General features: G+C 43.5%; 9 protein-coding genes across 9 annotated transcripts; 5 read left to right on the plus strand and 4 right to left on the minus strand.

Moving 5' to 3' along the window:
• Window positions 1-263: 263 nt before the first annotated feature.
• On the plus strand, window positions 264-1,345 carry RPS4A (LALA0S18e00254g1_1; the record flags this gene model as incomplete). The annotated part of the gene is made up of 2 exons (XM_022774054.1): window positions 264-277; window positions 574-1,345. 2 exons carry the CDS (start codon window positions 264-266, stop codon window positions 1,343-1,345), a joined length of 786 nt encoding a protein of 261 aa, XP_022631229.1.
• A 192-nt stretch (window positions 1,346-1,537) lies between these two features.
• Window positions 1,538-3,298, minus strand: SMN1 (LALA0S18e00276g1_1; the record flags this gene model as incomplete). Its single annotated transcript, XM_022774165.1, has 1 exon — window positions 1,538-3,298. The coding sequence occupies one exon, from the start codon at window positions 3,296-3,298 to the stop codon at window positions 1,538-1,540; it is 1,761 nt and encodes a 586-aa protein (XP_022631230.1).
• Window positions 3,299-3,672: 374 nt separating this feature from the next.
• MGM101 (LALA0S18e00298g1_1) lies at window positions 3,673-4,461 on the minus strand (the record flags this gene model as incomplete). Its single annotated transcript, XM_022774276.1, has 1 exon — window positions 3,673-4,461. One exon carries the CDS (start codon window positions 4,459-4,461, stop codon window positions 3,673-3,675), a length of 789 nt encoding a protein of 262 aa, XP_022631231.1.
• A 668-nt stretch (window positions 4,462-5,129) lies between these two features.
• PMT4 (LALA0S18e00320g1_1) lies at window positions 5,130-7,406 on the plus strand (the record flags this gene model as incomplete). Its single annotated transcript, XM_022774387.1, has 1 exon — window positions 5,130-7,406. One exon carries the CDS (start codon window positions 5,130-5,132, stop codon window positions 7,404-7,406), a length of 2,277 nt encoding a protein of 758 aa, XP_022631232.1.
• A 59-nt stretch (window positions 7,407-7,465) lies between these two features.
• On the minus strand, window positions 7,466-8,494 carry LALA0_S18e00342g (LALA0S18e00342g1_1; the record flags this gene model as incomplete). The annotated part of the gene is made up of 1 exon (XM_022774498.1): window positions 7,466-8,494. The coding sequence occupies one exon, from the start codon at window positions 8,492-8,494 to the stop codon at window positions 7,466-7,468; it is 1,029 nt and encodes a 342-aa protein (XP_022631233.1).
• Window positions 8,495-9,406: 912 nt separating this feature from the next.
• On the plus strand, window positions 9,407-10,561 carry PPX1 (LALA0S18e00364g1_1; the record flags this gene model as incomplete). The annotated part of the gene is made up of 1 exon (XM_022774609.1): window positions 9,407-10,561. One exon carries the CDS (start codon window positions 9,407-9,409, stop codon window positions 10,559-10,561), a length of 1,155 nt encoding a protein of 384 aa, XP_022631234.1.
• Window positions 10,562-10,573: 12 nt separating this feature from the next.
• On the minus strand, window positions 10,574-11,638 carry IPA1 (LALA0S18e00386g1_1; the record flags this gene model as incomplete). The annotated part of the gene is made up of 1 exon (XM_022774720.1): window positions 10,574-11,638. One exon carries the CDS (start codon window positions 11,636-11,638, stop codon window positions 10,574-10,576), a length of 1,065 nt encoding a protein of 354 aa, XP_022631235.1.
• A 1,629-nt stretch (window positions 11,639-13,267) lies between these two features.
• HIR3 (LALA0S18e00408g1_1) lies at window positions 13,268-18,208 on the plus strand (the record flags this gene model as incomplete). Its single annotated transcript, XM_022774831.1, has 1 exon — window positions 13,268-18,208. One exon carries the CDS (start codon window positions 13,268-13,270, stop codon window positions 18,206-18,208), a length of 4,941 nt encoding a protein of 1,646 aa, XP_022631236.1.
• Window positions 18,209-18,962: 754 nt separating this feature from the next.
• On the plus strand, window positions 18,963-20,191 carry HOM6 (LALA0S18e00430g1_1; the record flags this gene model as incomplete). The annotated part of the gene is made up of 2 exons (XM_022774943.1): window positions 18,963-18,996; window positions 19,158-20,191. 2 exons carry the CDS (start codon window positions 18,963-18,965, stop codon window positions 20,189-20,191), a joined length of 1,068 nt encoding a protein of 355 aa, XP_022631237.1.
• Window positions 20,192-20,248: the final 57 nt, after the last annotated feature.

The raw sequence follows: 20,248 nt of genomic DNA on the forward strand, positions 1-20,248 counted from the left end.
CTCCGCCGGGACGGTAGCGATCTCTCCGCCTAGGGATCCCTTCGCGAGGCCCGCTACAGGGAGAGCTAGACTCATACCTCCCACGCAACTTTCGTGCTATTTCCTACTAGCCTTCCGATTCCCTTGGCGGCGGAGCAGACTCGCCGAATCTTGACCCCACCGGTGTGTGAAATTTTACCACTTCAAAATTATTAGACATATCTAACTACAGTGTGCTAACTTCAACTAGTCTCTCAAAAATACCATAATCCCCATAAGACAAGATGGCTAGAGGACCGTATGTGAGCGATTTGATGCTGCGCTAGACCGTAAGCTAAACAGCAAGCCCAAGTAGCGAAAACCTGCGAGATTTACCGGCATTTTTGGATATGAATTTCAGTGACCAACCAAGAGGGCAATAGAGATGTGCATTCCATGTAATGAACTTAAGAACTGGGCTGTAATCCATTTTGTTCAGCTCAATGGAATAGAAGTGGAATAGAAATCATTTTCCTTACTAAGGCTCTTGCATTGTTTAGCTCTCCATGAGTCTCTATCCTTGGAACTCTTACTAACAAAATCATTTCCCAACAGAAAGAAGCATCTAAAGAGATTAGCAGCTCCACACCACTGGTTGTTGGACAAGTTGTCCGGGTGTTACGCCCCAAGACCTTCCCCAGGTCCTCACAAGTTGCGTGAATCGTTGCCTTTGATCGTTTTCTTGAGAAACAGATTGAAGTACGCCTTGAACGGTCGTGAAGTCAGAGCTATCATGATGCAGCGTCACGTAAAGGTTGACGGTAAGGTCAGAACTGACATCACTTACCCAGCTGGTTTCATGGACGTTATTTCCTTGGAAGCTACCAACGAGAACTTCAGATTGGTGTACGATGTCAAGGGTAGATTTGCTGTCCACCGTATCACCGATGAAGAGGCCTCCTACAAGTTGGGTAAGGTCAAGAAGGTGCAATTGGGTAAGAAGGGTGTTCCTTACGTCGTCACCCACGACGGTAGAACCATCAGATACCCAGACCCAAACATCAAGGTCAACGACACTGTCAAGATCGACTTGGCCTCTGGTAAGATCACTGACTTCATCAAGTTCGACACCGGTAAGCTAGTGTACGTCACTGGTGGTCGTAACTTGGGTCGTGTCGGCTCTATCGTCCACAGAGAAAGACACGAAGGTGGTTTCGACTTGGTCCACATCAAGGACTCTTTGGACAACACCTTTGTCACCAGATTGTCTAACGTCTTCGTCATCGGTGAAGCCGGTAAGCCTTACATCTCGTTGCCAAAGGGTAAGGGTATCAAGCTGTCTATCTCTGAAGAGCGTGACCGCAGAAGAGCTCAACAAGGTTTGTAAACACATCAACTCACTACCTCTGTGCAATAAATAGCGTTAAAAACTTCTCATTATATTAATATTTGGAACTAGTGGGACATTAATATGTATTGAAAGATCCCAGATGTGAACGTTCTTAACAACGTCCCGTTTACGTACAATTGCCGGAATTTATTCATGGTCTTATGATTTTGATTCTTTTCGTTGCTAGGTTTACACGCCCTTTATGTACTGTTTCAAAAGCTCCTTAGTTGAAGGACCTCCGTAGTTGCAACAGTCAGCATCTGTGTATTTTTTAGATGTCTGCTCCTTCCCGCTGAGATGGTTTAACGCTCGTAAGATATCCCTCTGAATGAAGCTGTAAAAAACCAAATGCACTTTATCGTCAGCATTCGTATTCTTCAATTCCACGGACTGCACGACATTGGGTACTTCAAAGACTAGTTCAGTGTTGTGGATAACATCGTCTCCATTGCACCCATCGTCATCGCTGGTAGTGTAGCCCTTTCGTAGAGCGGGGTCATATCTGAAGGGGCATGTTCTTGGCAAATGCTTACGTTTACGAACCTCCGGCGGCCGCATCGATGTTAGTAAAACGGGTCCATCATTCAAATAAGCGGCTACGAGTTCGGCCAGCGAAAACGGTACTTCGACAAAGTTCCAGTCATTAGGAAATGGCGATACGATGTATTCCGTATCTTTCGTGAAATTGCCCTCATACAGGTCATATCTGATTGACCCAGTGTTAATGATGGTGAAACGAGATTTTGACTCATCTGTCTTGTCTGACTTGAGGGTTGGCAAGACCTTTGAGGTCAGCAGATTATAAATATTGTGTTTCGAGTCAATTGGCTTGGAGTACATGTAAAATGTCGACGGGACATAGCCCACAACATCGTTGAGCTTCAGCTCTTTTCTTAAATGATCAATTTTCTGCGATAGTTTCGCACCTTTCTCGGTTTGCAAAGATGACCCCGAATGGTGCGAAAATTGAGCTTTGTTAAAGTCAATGTAACGTCTATCGAATTTCGGTGAACTAGTCTTGACGTCGTCAATCGACAAAAACCCCAAAGTCTCCGCAAATCGCCCACTTTGTAGCCCGGTTGAGTATTTGTCGAAGATCGCAAAGTCTCTTACGTGGGAATGACCACCAAAATACTGAATTATCGAGTTCGGATAATGAGTCCGGAAAACAGAATGAACCTGGTTAATTTCGTGGTTATCTGGGTCGGTAATCGGCATATGACCGAAAATGACAATCACATCTATTTCAGATTCTGGATATTGGGAAACAACTTTTTTGAACCATTTTTGTTGAAGAGAAACGATTGCAGATGTTACTTTGGCTCTCGAATTGGCACGTTGGAAATCAAACATGAATGAGAATGCCAGGATACGGAGCTTACGATTTTTCGTTTTGAAGTAACGATATTTCGACCCAAAAGGCACCAAATGACCATTTTCCATGACAAACTCAACGTTACTGGAAACATACGCATCTTTGAACTTGTCAGATATTGCTGTTGAAAAATACTCCAAAACGGTGTTCTCCTCGGTGTAAAGTTCGTGATTCCCTAACGTGAGCAAGTCATAGTCTTGCTCGTTGAAAATCTTCGTGGAAACCTCGCCATTGACCGCTGTAGCATCACTGAGTCCATTTCCATCATGTTTGTCCCCTGTGTCTATCAAAATGAGATCTCTGGATGGTCCGATTTTATTGTGTCTGAAGTTCGACACAAAGCTTACAAAGTTGCCCCAATCAGCGTCATAATTGGCTTGGTTTAAATGCGACCCCAACCAGCCATGTGTATCAGTTGTGTGTAGGAAGTTTAATTCGCCAAGCTGGAGTTCTCTGGTAATTGAACTCTGTGATCCAGGATTGAGGAGAAAGCTTTGCTGTGGATTGATCACTGCTCTGCATTGGCCGAAACTAATTGCAGCCAAAAGAACATTCGTAACAAACACCACAAGCATAACTAGATGTGGGAAATGGTGTTCCTCTTGACAGTAAGTTTGGTTTTTTTAAGGAAGACCAATGTCAAAATATAATACTGTGAAATTGTATTCGACAAAAATTAAAAACATGTTCCGACTGGGGGTCGAACCCAGGACCTTAACCGTGTGAAGGTTACGTGATAACCACTACACTATCGGAACGGCTGTTTAGTTCATAATGAAATTGTTGTCAATATAGCTGAAGAAAGAAACAAGGTGCTCTTTGGGCTATTCACGTATATACGTTCACTATCTTACAGGAATACAGGATGTTGGTTGTTTGGACTATGGCTGATAGACTTTACTTTCCGTGTTTCTCTAGGGCTTCAGTCACTGCCATTGTGCCAGTTTGGCTATTTATAAGGATATTCAACTTCACGGTCGTGACGCAGCCATATCTTACGCTTTTTCTTGGTGGTTACATGTTCCACGAATTTGTCCACGCAATTAGTCTTCTTGAACTGCTTGATGAACACCGGGTCCCATAGCTCAGACCCAATCCCAAGATCCTTGCAGCACCTCATTAGGGCGTTACTCTTGCAGCCCTCTGTAGCAGTAGGAATTCCGGATTCGGCGAAGTAGTCCTGTTCTCCACGGGCCAAGCTTACAAGCTGGCCATGACAGATGAGAGCGTATTCACGGGTGACAAGCTTGTCAGTGACTATGGTTTCTGATCTTGGTACCAGTCCCCATCCACCAGCACCAAAGGCTCTATTCAGAATGCGCCGGTATTTGATTTCTGGAAGGTACACGAGTCCGTCTGGTTTCACCTCGATGTCTTCGGCAGCAAGAGGCTTGCTCAATTCTGTCTGTACTTTGTCGTCGAACGGACGAGACCCAAGGCCTTGGAACGAAACAGCCCAGTTGACTTCGGAATTTGACTGTGATTGGGAGCTTGCAATGCCAGCATTGGTTTCTGGTGTCTCCAAGGCGTACCCTTTGAACGTCCGACTAAGAGGCCGTCCATATGCTCCAGCCTTGCTCACTACCTTTGGTATTTCAGCATCAGATGCACCAACAACACTGGTATTGGCACTGCTGGCTGTGGACGAAGGTGGCCTGGAACTGACAACTCTTTTGACCGCCGTCGCGACACTTCGCGAACTTCTGGAAACCCGTAGTGAAGGTCGTCCTAAAAACATTGATTCAAATAATAGATACACAATCCCGGTTGCAACTTCGATAGCTGGGATGGACTGGTTTTACGTTTCTTGTTTCTCTCTCTCTCTCTCTCTCTCTCTCTCTCTCTCTCTCTCATCGGTATATGAACTGGGTCGAAATATATTTTCTACTCGACAAGTGGATGCAAGACTAGATGTTTGGTTAGAGGACAGAGTGAAAACTGAGAAAATGACAAGAGCAGACCAGCGATAGAGCGTTTCTGTTACATATATCCAAGCTTCAACAGAGCATACGTCAGTGAATACCAGCTAAAAGCATCCCAAATCATGAGATGGCATTTTCATTGATCCTACTTCGCTACTCTTAGTTCTTCTCTGTTTCACAAAGTGATCACAAAACAGAAATACAGAGAGCAGCTTCTGCAATGGGTGTTTTTCGAGGTTTCATCGCATCTCTATCTCTCTTGAGAAGCTCTTGTCCACCGGCTTATTTGTCGGACAGCTATCCAACTATCCAGTCGTTTATCTACTCACAGCTCTACTCGCACTTAGATATAGCACGTGATTTTTTCGGAAAAGGCTACCTGGTCAAAGATTCGTAAGGTCCATCCATCTACTTTAACCCAATCCAAACACCTGTTCAAGAACGACGCGAAAACGTAAACAAGAGAACCGTATTCTCACCAGTAATGGCTGGTTCGAAAACTGTGAAGAACCAGAAGGCCGACTCTGCCTCTAAGGAGAGGAAAACAGCGTCGCAACCACCAGCTTCCTACGAGTTTCTGGGCCAAAAGTGGCTTCTTAAAGATCTTCCTGACAAGGCGTCGACCTATAGAGCTCTACAATGGACTGCCACTCTTATAGCTTTTGCCGTGAGGTTCAAGGACCTACCGTATCCTCGCGAAGTTGTGTTTGATGAGGTCCATTTTGGGAAATTTGCGTCTTACTACCTCGAAAGAACATTTTTTTTTGACGTTCACCCGCCTTTTGCGAAAATGCTGATCGCTTTCATCGGATGGCTCGTTGGTTATAACGGAGCTTTCAAGTTTGACGACATTGGATTGAGCTATGATTCGAACCCGGCACCTTTCATTGCCTATAGATCTCTCAGTGCAATCTTGGGAACGCTAACTGTGCCAATTGTGTTCAACACCGTGAAAGAACTCAATTTCAGGGCTATCACTTGTTTTCTCGCCGCAATGCTCGTTGCGGTCGATTGCGCCCACGTAATCGATTCCCGCTTGATTTTACTGGATGCAACACTCATCATCGCGGTGGCAATGTCTCTCTACTGTTATGTGCGCTTCTACAAAATCCAATTGCGGGCCCCATTCTCGTCTGAATGGTACGGGTGGCTATACGCTACAGGACTTTCTTTATCGTTCGTTATGTCCACCAAATATATCGGTGTCATGACGTACGCGGCCATCGGAGTTGGTGTAGCTTTCAACTTGTGGCAATTGCTCGACGTTAGAGCCGGTTTGTCTCTCAGAGTTTTCGCCAGACATGTGTCGCTGAGGCTCAATGGCTTGATTTTCGCTCCCTTCATTGTCTACCTCTTTTGGTTCTATGTCCATTTTTCCATCTTGACTGGATCTGGTCCCGGTGATGACTTTATGTCGCCTCAGTTCCAGGAAACTCTAACGGATTCTCCACTGGCCAAAGAGGCTAAACAGGTAAACTACTACGATATTGTCACCATGAAGCACAAGAACACTAACGCTTTCCTCCATTCCCATACAGAGCTATACCCTCTTCGCTACGACGATGGCCGGGTATCCTCAAATGGCCAGCAAGTTACTGGTTATACCTTCGAAGATGTCAACAACCAATGGGAAGTATTGCCCACAAAGGAATTGGCATCAAATGAAGGTCAACCCGTTCATTTGGATGATGTTGTTCGTTTCAGACACATTGTGACTGGTACGTATCTGCTAGCACATGATGTTGCCTCTCCACTTTACCCCACCAACGAAGAGGTGACGACAGTAAACGAGGAGCTAGCATTCGGGCCCAATAGTCATGAGACTTTGTTTCGTTTACAATCTGCTAGCAAAGGTGACGAAAAACAAGAATTGAAAACAAAAGCATCATTATTCCGAATTCTACATACGGATACCTCTGTGGCTCTTTGGACCCACAACGACGTGCTCCTTCCAGAATGGGGGTTCAAGCAGCAAGAAGTTAATGGTAACAAAAAACTTGCGGATCCAGAAAATTCATGGTACATGGACACAATCATAAACATTGACGATGCCCGGAAAGTTTACATCCACAAACCTGTCAAGAAACTTTCATTTTTTACGAAATGGTCGGAGTTGCAGAGACTCATGTTTGAGCACAACAACAAACTGTCTTCAGAACACCCATTTGCATCTAATCCCGAGTCTTGGCCAGGTTCTCTATCAGGAGTATCCTTTTGGACCAAAGATCAAGACCGTAAGCAGATTTACTTCATCGGAAATCTGGTTGGTTGGTGGTCTCAAGTTGTTGCGCTAGCGATTTATTGTGGACTTGTGGCAGCCGATCTTGTGGTAAGACGTCGTGGCATATTCCCATTGAACAAAATGGCCCGCGAAAAGTTGTACGGCCCACTTTCATTCTTGTTCATTGCATGGCTGTGCCACTTTCTGCCTTTCTTCCTCATGGGAAGACAGAAATTCCTGCACCATTATTTGCCTGCCCACCTGATCGCTTCCATGTTCTCGGCAGCCCTTTGGGAGTTTATCTTCACCGAAAACAAATCACTTGATCTTTCCAGAGATGAGGAAGATGCTGCAAATCCTCATGCATCGGACCCTAAACTAAGCCTGGTTCCATTGTGTGTGATGGTTGTGGCTTTATCTATAGGGCTGGTATGGCTGTTCGTCTTCTTCTCACCCATTGTTTATGGTGACATTAGTTTGACTGTCGACCAGGTTAAAAGCAGGGAATTTTTTAACATGAAGCTGCATTTCTCCAAATAAGCAGATGTATATATGGAATTCCAAAGACTTCTTCGAATTTAAAAACATACTAATTGTCATCAATTGCGGGTTGGAAATGGCAGACGTCGATGAATGCGGGAGATTATTTCCAGGTAGTTGTGTTCGTTTTCGGGATTGATGTAGCCATGTCTTATTAAAAACTCCAGCATTATCAAAGCGCAATTGGGCTTGAAATGCCCACTTCTGAGAGCATCAATGGTCTCTTGTAATGAAAGTAGCGAGAAGCTCTCTACTTCGTCATCATTGGGGCTAGGCGTCACTCCTGGCGGCAATTCGAGATCGAAGAGGTACTCAACTTCACCAGTGATTAACGAAGAGAGGGTATCGAACTTTTCCTGCCCATCAGTTGCCTCGCTTTGGAAATAAAAATAGGACACGGCACCTACAGGTTTTATGTGCGATTGTATGAGTTCCTTTGGTAGGTTGGCTTCCTCTTCGCCTTCCTTTATCACGGTTTCGAACACACCATATGGGTAGCCCAACCCGCCTGCAATAACGTTGTCAAGCATGGAAGGCCATGTGGATTTTGTGGGAGACCTACGTGGTACCCATATTTTAATTTCTCCGGTTTTCGAGTCACGAACAAAGCCGTTAACGTGGATCCCATACGTCACAATGCCAAGCAGTCCAGAAAGAGCTCTTTCCACGAGCACGTAAGGTGAGCGTTTCTCACAGTACACAGCGTAATGCTCGTCTCTCCAGCCTAGGAGGCACTCAAAAGCCGCCCTAGATCTCAGTTTTGTCCCCAAAGCATTCAAATCGTCGTTGCGAACCTGAAAATCCACTGACCTAAATCTAAGAGATCGACTCTGCTCGTTGTGTTCGAAAACTTTATTGAATTCTACGCCCGCTATTTCCTTCATCTTATCCGCAACATTTTCCAGAACGTATCCTATGGGGGTACCGGTGTGGGTCTCCATTGTAAAGACGTTTTTCTGGAAGTGTTCATTTTCGCCATAATCCGCGGGAAGGAGGTCTACTTTATCAACTAGTTCTACATAAGAGTAAGCATCGTTCAATTGACGCTCTAGGACTTGTTTTTGGTCTCTCAAAACGACTTTGGTCATAGTTTCTGGTCGAGCGCCAAGGCTTTAGTCTGATCGAATCTCGAGCATCGAGTAGCTACTTGCAGATATGCAGTAATATATCATAACTTATGCACTATTAACAGTATCCGTCTACGATGACCAAGGTCGATAGTCAATTCTGTCACTAGCGATTTATCCACCAAGAAAACGTCCCTCCCCGTTCACCTCGAGTTGTAAATTCTGAGACATCACTGAGCTGCTTTCAGAACTCCAAGCTTGTCAATACTGCCTTTAACACAGTGTAAAACTTTCTATGAGATATATACATGTTTTTCCAGCTAAGTATAAGATCCTAGAGAGAGCTGAAGAGCTTCCCAAAAGCAAGCTAGATAAAATCAACCTTTTAAAAGGACTAGTCGCTTTGAAAATCACCCACCCTGTTCGCAGAAGTTTCCCGTCATTTATAATGCTCTTCCTTAGTTCATTGGATGACACATTAGTATAGAGTGATATGAGTACTTATTGGCATTTTGAACAAAAGGCAAATGTCAGAGGTAGTTTGCGAGATATGTCGAATAGGAATTGGTTCTAATGAAACCTTTCATCGATAGTAGAATTTTTTTTATATATAGTTGTATATGCACTGACACGTATGTTCAGGTTGAGGCTGGACTTCCCATATTCTCCGCTATGGACCAAAACAACGACAGAAAAATTCGTTATTGATACCAAGCCAATTTCAAAAACGTTGTGAAATCTCATTGAGGTTTTCGCTACGTGTCGTTCGTTAATTTCGAAGGAACCTGGTAAATATGGACCAGATATACATTATTATCACGTGATTTCGAGACTGATATATAAGTTAATGAATAGTGGGTTAGACCTGCTCTTTCATTGAACTCGAACACTCCGAACAAGCAGGGATTCTCTCCTCATCTCAGTACTTGCAATATGACTGAAACACTGCTAGGATTTTTAAAGTATATAAAAGGCTCATATACAGGTGGAGAGCTGTTTAAGTCCTCCCGTTTGCTGATCGTTTGCGGTAATGAAAGCGCCGATCTCGACTCCGTCGTTTCGGCCGTCACGTATGCCTATTTTAGCTATATAAGAGATCCTAGCGTACAGGTGGTACCCGTGGTCAACATTTTGAGAGCAGATCTAAATTTACGCAGAGATATTGTCTGGGTCCTGAAAAAGGGTAACATTCCACACAATTTACTGTATTTCCACGAGGACCTGCAGGATATGCGTAAACGGTTTAAAGGACCAATAGAGGCAATTCTGGTAGATCACAATGAGTCACAAAGTCTCGCCAAAAAAGTGGTAGACTCTGTAGTCGGAATTATCGACCATCACGAAGATTTAGGACTTCACAAAGACATACCTGAGCGCCGTAGTGGACCTCGTATTGTCACGCCAGCTGGAAGCTGCTCGTCTTTAGTATTCAATTTCTGGAACGAAATGTTTAAAAGTGCAGGTGGAGCTAGAATTGGCCCCGATGCCTTGTCGTTGTGTTTGGGAGCTTTACTCATCGACACAAGCAACATGGCATACAAAGTGGAGCATCCTGATCGTGAAGCTCATGCAACTTACACGAGTTTGCTTCCAAATGTCGATTTCCAAGTCTATTTCGATCAAATTCGCCAGGCCAAGGACGACATTGCTGGACTTTCATTGCGCGACATTTTGCGAAAGGACTATAAAGAATTCGTATTTTCCCAAACACAAGGTTCTTTGAAATGTGGATTTGCCTCCGTTGTTAAACCATTTGGATGGATTCATACACAGTTTCCTGATCAACAAATTGTAGAAGCGTGTGAGAAGTTTGTGGACGAGAGAGAGTTGGATATACTGGTGATTTTAACGAGCTGGACGGATTCAAAGGGACAATTTCAACGGCAACTTGCTCTTTATGCAAAGGAACGGCCAAGCATTGAGGTCTCTTCTAAAATTGCCGAAAGGATAACGACGATTTTGAAGTTGCAACCTATCCAAATTCTGGACGCCTCCTGTGAGAACTGTTCGTTTTTCGCTCAATTGAATACTAACGCAAGTCGTAAGCAGGTAGTTCCATATGTCCAAGAAGCATGTAAAACTTTGTAAAAGAGGAATGTATTACGCTGCACTCAGATAACCCAGCTTCCAAGAGTTCATTACCTGCGCAGCACAGGGTAGTTTTCTGTTGATGGATTCAAGCTTCTCAATTAACAAATCGAGGACCGCTTTGTCCACTGATACCTGATCCAGATTCTGATTTGGGCCCGCAGACGGGTGCTCGGATTGAGATCCCGTCTGGTAATATATCTTAATGCAATTGGTCATGACCCAATCACTGTCGATGGCGACGTTCACACCCACTGCGAAAATCCAAACCAACAGATGACAATCGCCGCTAGGACTTTTCAAATTTATTATACGGGTTCCATTGGAATTCAAACTGTTGAGCAGAGTCGACACGATATGTAGCTCAGCTGGGTAGTCATCAGATTTGCCATTTTTCACTAATTGTACTTTCCATTTATTGATGTTGTACAGATTTGGATCTTGCGATATTAGGCCCAAAGCACAATTGCATTTGGCACACCGTGTGACCGAATTTTCAAATTTTAGCTTCTTGGTACTCCAGCTTTTCGCTACCTGGAACAGTGATACTCCTACCAGTAGTTCATCCGACAGCGGTTGCAGTTTTGAGTAGCGGTCAACTTCTGCTTTATCGGTGATGGTCGGCTTGTGACAGTGCCAGTAATCCATCAACTCTGCCCAAAACTCGGATGGTAAATCGCTAATTCTACTGCAATCATCATCGGTGATCAAAGAAGAGCAGCAAGAGGCGCATCTAATCACGAAATTTCTGCTTTCCATCAGATCGCTACGCATCCATTTCTGAGGAAACTGCATCATGGCTTCATTTACGGAGCGGTCATCGTGAACCTTGTCAGTACCTGTATCTTTGAGAGCTTTCAAACGTAGCGTTTGGCAACCAGGACCACTGGTCTGTAAACCTTTCCTGCCACTATTGATTTGTATGCGATGAGGTAGCGTTAATTTGAAAGATGACTCATTTTCGTCGACTATTTCAACCGTTTGGGATTTCAAACTTTGCACCCTATACAGCCCGCTGCCTTCAACTATGATAGTAACGGTGCCTATACGTGGGAGGTGCTCTACGAGGTGTCTCATCGCTTGTCGAGTTGTCAGCGTCTCTCAAAGCGCTTCCACCTACAATGCACCATCAATATAACGAATGATCTTATGCTCATCACGTGATTTTGAAATACAACGGGTCAAGCTGAGAGAACACTCGGTCAATTGGGTCTGTTGAGACCCTAGGAATAAGGTTTGACCAGAAGAATGTGTGTTCCTTTCAGGGGTAGTGAGCAATGTTTTGATAGAATCAAATTCTGAATCTTTAAGTGCAGTGAATGTTTAAAGAGAGATAATTCGAATTAAAGGCGTATTGAACTCACCTGGAAGCGTAAATATCCACATTGTATAATGTAGAAATAGACGATATGGTTACGGTCTTGTGTGCGAAATCACATTGGGTGGCTCATCCAAGATGTCACGAAACTACTCCAGTTTGTTGAATTAATCACAGCCTAAAAGTTCGTGAGCTGCTAAAAATCAATGAGAAAAATGCTTAGCGGTGGTGTTTCATACAGAAAAAAAGTTGCTCGATTCTTGAAGGTAAAATATTGTCTCTGAAAAATGCGTCCTGATTCTGATATAGATGGAAAAAGATTCGAAATAGGGATCGTGATTTGGAAAGGAGATCCATTTACTCAAATTTGAGCGCCGAAACCCAGGTTTGGAGAAAATCAAATGGTTCCTTTCTATATTTCAATCTTAGAGGGAGATTCACCAGCGGGCGGGAGGTTGACGATTCTCTCACTTTTATTCTCTCAGTCGCTGTCACTTGATGGTCACGTGTTTGATGTGTCGTTCTTGCTTTTTTTTCTTTCTATGCCGGACTGGCTGATGCAGAAAGCCATAGTTCCTCTTTGTGACGACTACTTCCCTTGATTCGTCATCCCTGCATCATACAGAACGCAGCTTTCAACACCGGCTGTTTTATATCACAAAAGTTCACACTGTCATTATTTGACACATCCGGTGTTACACGTGACGTGACCGAAGAAAAGCGACATGAAAATCCATGTCGCAGAGGGTTCATTCCATGCGAGATTGCATTTTATAAGCACAACTCTCAGAAAGAAGCATCATTTCTTTATGGTGAAGCTGCGTTGACTTTCGATTTTTTGTTTAGTACGTGAAAAGTATAATTGAATTTTTGAATTCGGTAAAGTCGAGAAAGGCCACGCAATGATAATTAATTGAAGCTCAATTGTTGCAACCATAAACAGAGGGGGCAAGACCGTGAAATAGATCGAAGATATCAATACTCGGTCAAAGAAACTGATCTTTCTTATTATCAAAATCAGCTGGTGCTGGAGTGAGTATACTTTCATGCAAACATACTTGATTATAACTTTAGTCACGTGACACAAAAATATAGTCGCTAAGGAAAGGAACTCCGGAAAGTTTGAATGACTGGCACCGACTCAGAGAACCGCACCTTAAAAAATATGACAACGGCTTTCATTTATGCCTGATCTGGAGCTTTCAACAACTATAAAATGCACTGGTTGTCTACAAGACATTGTCATCACTACACACGGAGTACGACCATTTTAGAGATCCCCGTATATCAAGCCTCAGCTTCTCATCAACCGTCTCTGCATAACAATCGCGACAACTTAACATCGCTTATACCAGCCTTAGGGACGGCAACGCCTTGCTAGCCACTTCATGTCCCTGTTCACAGCGTTAAATTTTACGCCAGATGAAGCTCTCCAGGAGGAAGAGCATCACTCTCGTGAGCTGCAGGTGGAAGAAAGCTTTAAGGTCTACCAAAGCGCTTTGCTACACCTGAAGGCAAAGAGATTCGAGCAGGCGGAGGAAAAATTCAAGGAACTGTTCAGCATAGATGTTATTAAACCAGATAGGTGGGGCCAGTACAAATATCGCACTGCAATATTAGAATCTCTTCGATATCTCGCATATCGTAATCGCGGTGTCTTTTACTATCAATTTTTGCAGGACAAATACGACACTCTTGAGCCGCATGATATCGTAGAATACACTTTGCGTACCGTGGAAAATCTGCTGGATGCTTTGCAACACGGAGATTCTGATTCTGCAGTGTCGAGACTTTTGCTGGAAAGTTTCATGAGCTTTGATAGCCCGAAACTGCAGCGCCTTATACTCGAGTATGAACTTGTCAAAAATACAGAGCTGACTACGGCTTTGCAGCGACGGGTCTCTGTGCTTCCTGAATTTCGTGGCTTCATCCTTCGCTATATGCAACTTCTCAATGATCTGCACGATGGATCTTCATTACAAACGGGTTTCGTGACGCAATTGGATCGATTTATCGATTCGAAACCTCAGGGACCTGCTCAATTGCCTCCTTTTCTTTCACAAATACAGCAGATGAGAGCCGAGGATAACATCAATTTGAAAGAGCCAAACGTAGTGAGCGTGGAGATTAATGAGATCAGCTGGGAGGCTGTAGCAGAAGCCATCACATCTTTTCTACCAAAGTATAAATCGTCCAACTTCTTCAGTCGAAATCCTGATCCGTATAATGAAGCAGAAGAGCCTTTGGAGCACGTCAAGTTTATTTTCAAGGAAGCCGACAACGAGCCGGCACCAATTGAAGAGTCGCAAATGATACCAAAAACTAAAGATTTGGCTATCTCCGAGGCAAGTACCGAGGGGGGGGCTAAAAAAAGTGAAGAGGAATCGACAATAACGCTTGGAGCTGATGACCAAGCTAATGCAAACAAAAGGTCGCTGGAATCAGAAGAAGGTGACAAGCCTTCGCAAAGGTCTAGTAAGCGGTTCAAGGAAAAGCCTCCCGTAGTAGCCGGCATTAGAACTTCGGACGAGCATGAGCGCTTCTTCAATTTGCTCAACGATATTGCTACAAGTCTTGATTTCCCGTTCAACTTGAGCGTGGAAAGAATGGGTCCGTCGGATCTTGACCAGGAGGCACCAGAATTTTGTGCAATGTCCGATTTTTACGAATGCCTTCGTTCATGGACAAACAAACATAGCGAATTTTTGAACCAGACGGACACGAAAAATTCGAAAAATGCGGAGAACGAAGGTGAGGATTCGTTCCAGCTCAATGCGCTTATAAGAACAAGTGTATTATCTGGAGACAACTGTCCAATCGAGTCACTCACAGATTTACCCGCGGACGAGATACATGCTTTTATTAATAAGACGAACACGGATAATCAGCATTTTCAGGAAGTGAGACTTAGATTACTGGATGTTTTACTGACCACATGCTCTGATGGAAGGTGTTTGATCGTCGACACGTTTTGGAGTCCTTTACTTTTTAAAGCCGTGGAATCTCTCGTTATGAGCCTAGAAGGCAATTTACATTGCATGATGACCGAAGACAATCCTGCCATGCTTTCCCTTGGACTTGCTGTTTACGAGATACTTGTGAACATGATGGGCAATATATATAGCGGTATCAATGCGAAGAGGCTCCAGGGCCAGAAAATTAATGAGCTCGAGACTCAAAAGAATAAGCTGGAAAGGAAGATAAGCATTTGGAGTTTCCAATTTCAAGATGTACTCATACAAGATGAACGCTCCCGTTTTCGATTTTTATGGGCGAAATTCTGCTCTCTTCAGTATACAGTCGGTGTTGCGGACGATGAGCTCATTGATAGTCTGCAAGAAATAGAGGCATTGATTGAAAAGCATGCACCAACAGTGAATGTCCCATATTCTAATTACGATACCATTCCGCAGCTGAATTTAAAAGCTGTGCAAAGTCAGCTATCCAGATTGAGAATTGTGCGAAAGATTACATCTATTGACATCAGTGCTTCGAGTCAGAACAATAACGCCGCTACAGAACAGCAGATGGAACTAATAAAAAATGCTTTAGTCTTTGAAGACAGCATGAGCGCCGAACCTTTGGAGGGGGATTCGATGGAAGTTTTTTTGAGAAACTCTCCCTTTCTCCTTAAAGTGAAGCTATGGCGACTATTGATATCTTATTATAGTCGCAGGGATATGAACCTCGCCGTTTCCATTTTTTTCAGAATTCTGAACATTTTATATGGGAAGGTATGTTCTCCAAATTATAGAGCGCAATCACATTTGCAGCGACAACAGACTCTTTTACTCACGATAAGTTGTGTGGGCGGCTTCACAAGGGAGATTCTCGATCTAAGTTCGGAAGAGCTGGAGGCGAAAGTAATACATGAAACAGAACTAAAATCGGGTCTTTTGATCATTTTGAAGTGGGTTAAACTTATCTATCCCATCATATTTTATGAGAGTCTTTGCCAAAAGGACTTCACGTTGAAATCATTTTTCAGCAAAGCTGTGAAATCGTCAGGTAAGCTAAAGAACATTTTTACGGACCTCATTACATCCACAATCCACTTTTGCCATATTTTAGACAAAAGCAGTTCGAGTGCGATGAAGCGACAACTTGGATTGACGGATTTAATCGAAACCTCTCACGAACTATTGGGCGGCTTCAAGTTCTGTGATGCGTCCAATGGATCCTACCTCAATTTTGCAGAGCAGATCTTGTGTGATCAGAGCGACGAAGAGGGGTTCAAGCAAATTAGACAAGTTCTTTGGTGTCAATATCATTTCATTGTCAGTGGCGAAAATAGCACGGTGAAGCAGCATGACACGAAGGGAAAAGAAATGAATCCTAAAAGCGCTGTAGCTGCTGGTAAATTTCTGATCGATTCTCACTACAAAGACCGAAATCTTTTGATTGCATGTGGAAATAAGACGAACTTAAAGCAGGTACTTGATAATATCATTCAAGTGATTGGCGAAGTTGACGTTTCTAGCAACCACATATTATCTCGTAACGACTTTTTTTTGGACCAATACCTGAAGTCAATGATAACAACCGACCTGTTCAGAACCGCTTACAGTGGAGAAATTTCTATCGAGCTTATCAAGCCAAACGATTCATTGCAAAGCGTCGCTGACACTGGTATTTTTTACGTCGCGGCAATTCAGGCTTTGAACCTTTACAAAGTACGGAAGAAGGCCACGCAAGCGCGACCATCCGAGTTGGACTTTATCATTACGACGCTCAAAACCGACATACTTTACAAGACAGACCGTTTCGAAAGTTGGTTCTTACTAGGCAAATGTTATTCTTTCCGTGTGGAGGATGACCTTATATGGACTTCTGACAAGCTGGCGACGCCCGAAAAAAGAAAAGGCACGACGGAACTTCAAAGGAAGTCGATCTTGTGCTACCTCATGGCTTTGGGGATCGCGATGCAACAAAGCCACAATAGTATGCTTGACAATGAGCTTCGTGATTTCCATCAAATATTAAAGGAGCTTCTCGAAACTCTGTCAGAAGAATTGCTCAATGGATTTTTGAAGCCTATGGAAAAGTCATGCTTCGAATGGGAATCACCTGTTGCCATGAAATTGAAGCCCGATGGAGAAGTATGCAGTCGGTCTTCTCCGATTGCTCGAACTGTCAGTGACTATAACGTTGAACAGGCCATTATTGTTGGCCTGTCGAAGGCGATCCAAATAGAGAAGGTTCAGATGGGGCTGCAAGGGTCTCAGCGCAATTGGAAAAATTTCTACTATTTTGCGAAGATCATATTCAAAAGGAGTATGCAGGAATTCAAATTTGCAGGTCTAGATGTGCTTTTAGAGGGATGTAGCTTGTCACAAGACAGTTCCCACACAAAAGATATGATATTTGAGCCACATTACTTTCTGGTTACTTCGTGCTTCAAATTAGTGGGAAAGAGAATCATCTCACCGCAAGATGCCCTTAACTTTTTGCGTCAGGACAACAGTGTTTTCAAGAAAGAAGACCTCTTTTGGGGATTCGAAGCAAGCGGGGACAATAGACAGCTTTTTTACGAGAAAATCTTGGACTTGCTACGGACTTTGGTGACCCTGGACAAGATGAAGTGGCACCATCGGCCCAAGTATCGGATCGCTAGAATTCTTTTTGACCAACTTGGTGACCTAGACGGTGCTATCACAGAGATGCACGAGATAATGTTTTTGAAAAGCTCTAATAAAAGTTTGGTAAACATATGGAAACCCGAATTTGAGCGTCCCGGGAAGCACTTCATTTACACATACCAATACGTGATGTTTTACTTGGATCTGTTATACTGTCGCCATGATTATTCGAGTATCGCATTAGTTGCCAAAAAACTGAAAAAATTCGGAGCGAGCATGGTCAACGTTGGATTGGCAAGTGAGCGGGCGCTACGGCTCTTCTCCCAAGCCGTTCAGCACAAATTTGACGTCAACGAAAAGCAGGCATTGGAGAAATTGCTTCCTGCTTTAAACTATGCCCAATTTATCAAGTACAGCGACGAAATATTTCAAACCTTCGATCGCGCTAAATATGACCCAGACTTTCTCACCACACTAGCACACGCTGTACATCTCAAGAAGGGCAACAGCGGGTACGACGGAATATGTATGGCTCTCTATTTCTCGTACATTTACCAGCCGTTCGTGTCAGAGAAAACGGAAGCGGGTCAAGAAAATGTCACAATAGTTATGATTGCACCAGCCAAAGCAGCCGAAGGTCAACCAGAATCAACCAGCACGAAGTCCAAGACCGTCTCAAGCCGGAAAAAGGTCAGTAAAAAGGATGCATTTGACAAGATAAGCGCACTGGTTGAGAAAAAGATTACATGAAGGACAGAGACGACAAACAGATAGGCGCACTGGTTGAGAAAAAATTACTTGAAGGTCAGAAACGTCAAACAGATAAGCGCAATGGTCGAGAAAAGACTACTCAAAGGTCAGAAATAACAGACCGAAAACTCTGTATAGCCAAGAGCCATTTCGTTATTCCTCAAAACTAAGCTTGATCCAGACATCAGAATCAATGGGCTGTTAATATTCAAAAAGAGAAAAAAAGGATGCTTGTGGGTTGTTCTGCAATTTGAAGCTGATAATATGCATCACGATGGGACGGAAGCAGCTCCCATCACTGCCACATTCAAATTGAAGAATGAAATTTTATTAGCCCGCTGCAAATATCTTTATAACCAGAATAAGTATTAAACATTTGAAGGCTGATTTTTTAGCGAATCCGGGGTCTTCGATCGAGTCTTGGCCCTATGAACTTCTAAAACCTGAACACGGGTGTCAGAGTGAATTCTGACGTTAGTTCTCACAAGCACAATAGTCTGTCACGGTACTTTCCGGATACTTTCGGGTACTCAAATTACTGAAAACGGGTTAAAACGGATCACAAAGCTGTGGAAAACGGGTACAATTTCAGGTACTTAAAACTATGGAAATGAAGTACCCAGTCGTTACCCGCTCGTCGAGATTAATTCACTATACATCTGTAAATTGGTTAAGTAGTTCGACTAATTCTTGAGCCCGATGAAGGGTACATCACTCAGTGGAATTCATCGTTATCACCACTGTTACATTCACAATGGCTTCTAAAACTTTGAACATTGCAATTATCGGTAAGTATACGCTATGTATCGGCAAAACTCCATGTCAAACGACGGTCTGGCGAATGATTTAAGTATATATTCATTCAGATATATGAAATGCTGGAAATTTTGCTAGACTCTGTTTGCGAGAGAATCCGATCGTTTTACTAACGTCCTAATCTATTTTCTAGGCGCTGGGGTCGTGGGGTCGAGTTTTTTGAAACAATTGGCCTCGGTAAAATCCCAAATTTCTTACAATTTGATCTTGCTTTCAACGTCAAGAAAGGCATTGATTTCCAAAGATTACAAGCCATTGAGCTTGCAATCCTGGGAGTCTGATCTGGCCAAGACCACAGAAGCTCCCTTGTCTTTGGACGAGCTTTTGCAGTTTTTGAAAAAATCTCCAGAACCTGTCATTTTCGTTGATAACACCTCCAATGACTCCATTGCAAATTTCTATCCATCCTTGTTGCAGAACGGTATTTCCATTGCAACGCCAAATAAAAAGGCCTTTTCTTCGGGTCTTTCTTTGTGGAACGAAATCTTCAACGGCAACGAGTCGTCCGGCCTTGTCTACCACGAAGCCACCGTTGGAGCCGGTTTGCCTATCATTGGACCTCTGAACGACATTGTTAACACCGGCGATAAGGTTCAGAAAATTGAGGGTATTTTCTCTGGCAGTCTTTCCTTCATCTTAAACACGTTTTCGTCCTCCAACCAAAAGTTCTCCGACATTGTCAAAAAGGCTAAGGAATTAGGTTACACCGAACCGGACCCTAGAGACGATCTTAACGGTTTGGATGTGGCCAGAAAGGTCACCATTTTGGCCAGAATCGCAGGATTCAAGGTCGAATCCCCAACTTCCTTCCCCGTTAACTCTCTCATTCCTAAACCATTGGAAAGCGTTTCCTCTGGTGAGGAGTACTTGCAAAAGCTACCCGATTTTGATCATGAGATGGAACAATTGAAGCAGGAGGCTGCCGCAGATAACAAAGTCCTTAGATTTGTTGGTAAGGTGGACTTCCCTAACAATTTGGTTTCTGTCGGAATTGAAAAGTACGATGTTGCGCACCCTTTTGCTTCTTTGAAGGGCTCCGACAACGTGGTTTCCTTCCAAACTGATCGTTATCCTAACCCATTGATCGTTCAAGGTGCCGGTGCCGGTGCCGATGTGACAGCTGCAGGTGTTCTGGCCGATGTCTTCAAGATTGCTCAAAGACTTTAATTCTTCACAACACTATACACAATCTAGCACTTTTGAACACTTCTATAGATAGACAGC

Source organism: Lachancea lanzarotensis, scaffold LALA0S18 (assembly GCF_000938715.1).
Source record: "Lachancea lanzarotensis genome assembly LALA0, scaffold LALA0S18, whole genome shotgun sequence".
In the NCBI taxonomy this organism is placed as follows: domain Eukaryota; kingdom Fungi; phylum Ascomycota; class Saccharomycetes; order Saccharomycetales; family Saccharomycetaceae; genus Lachancea; species Lachancea lanzarotensis.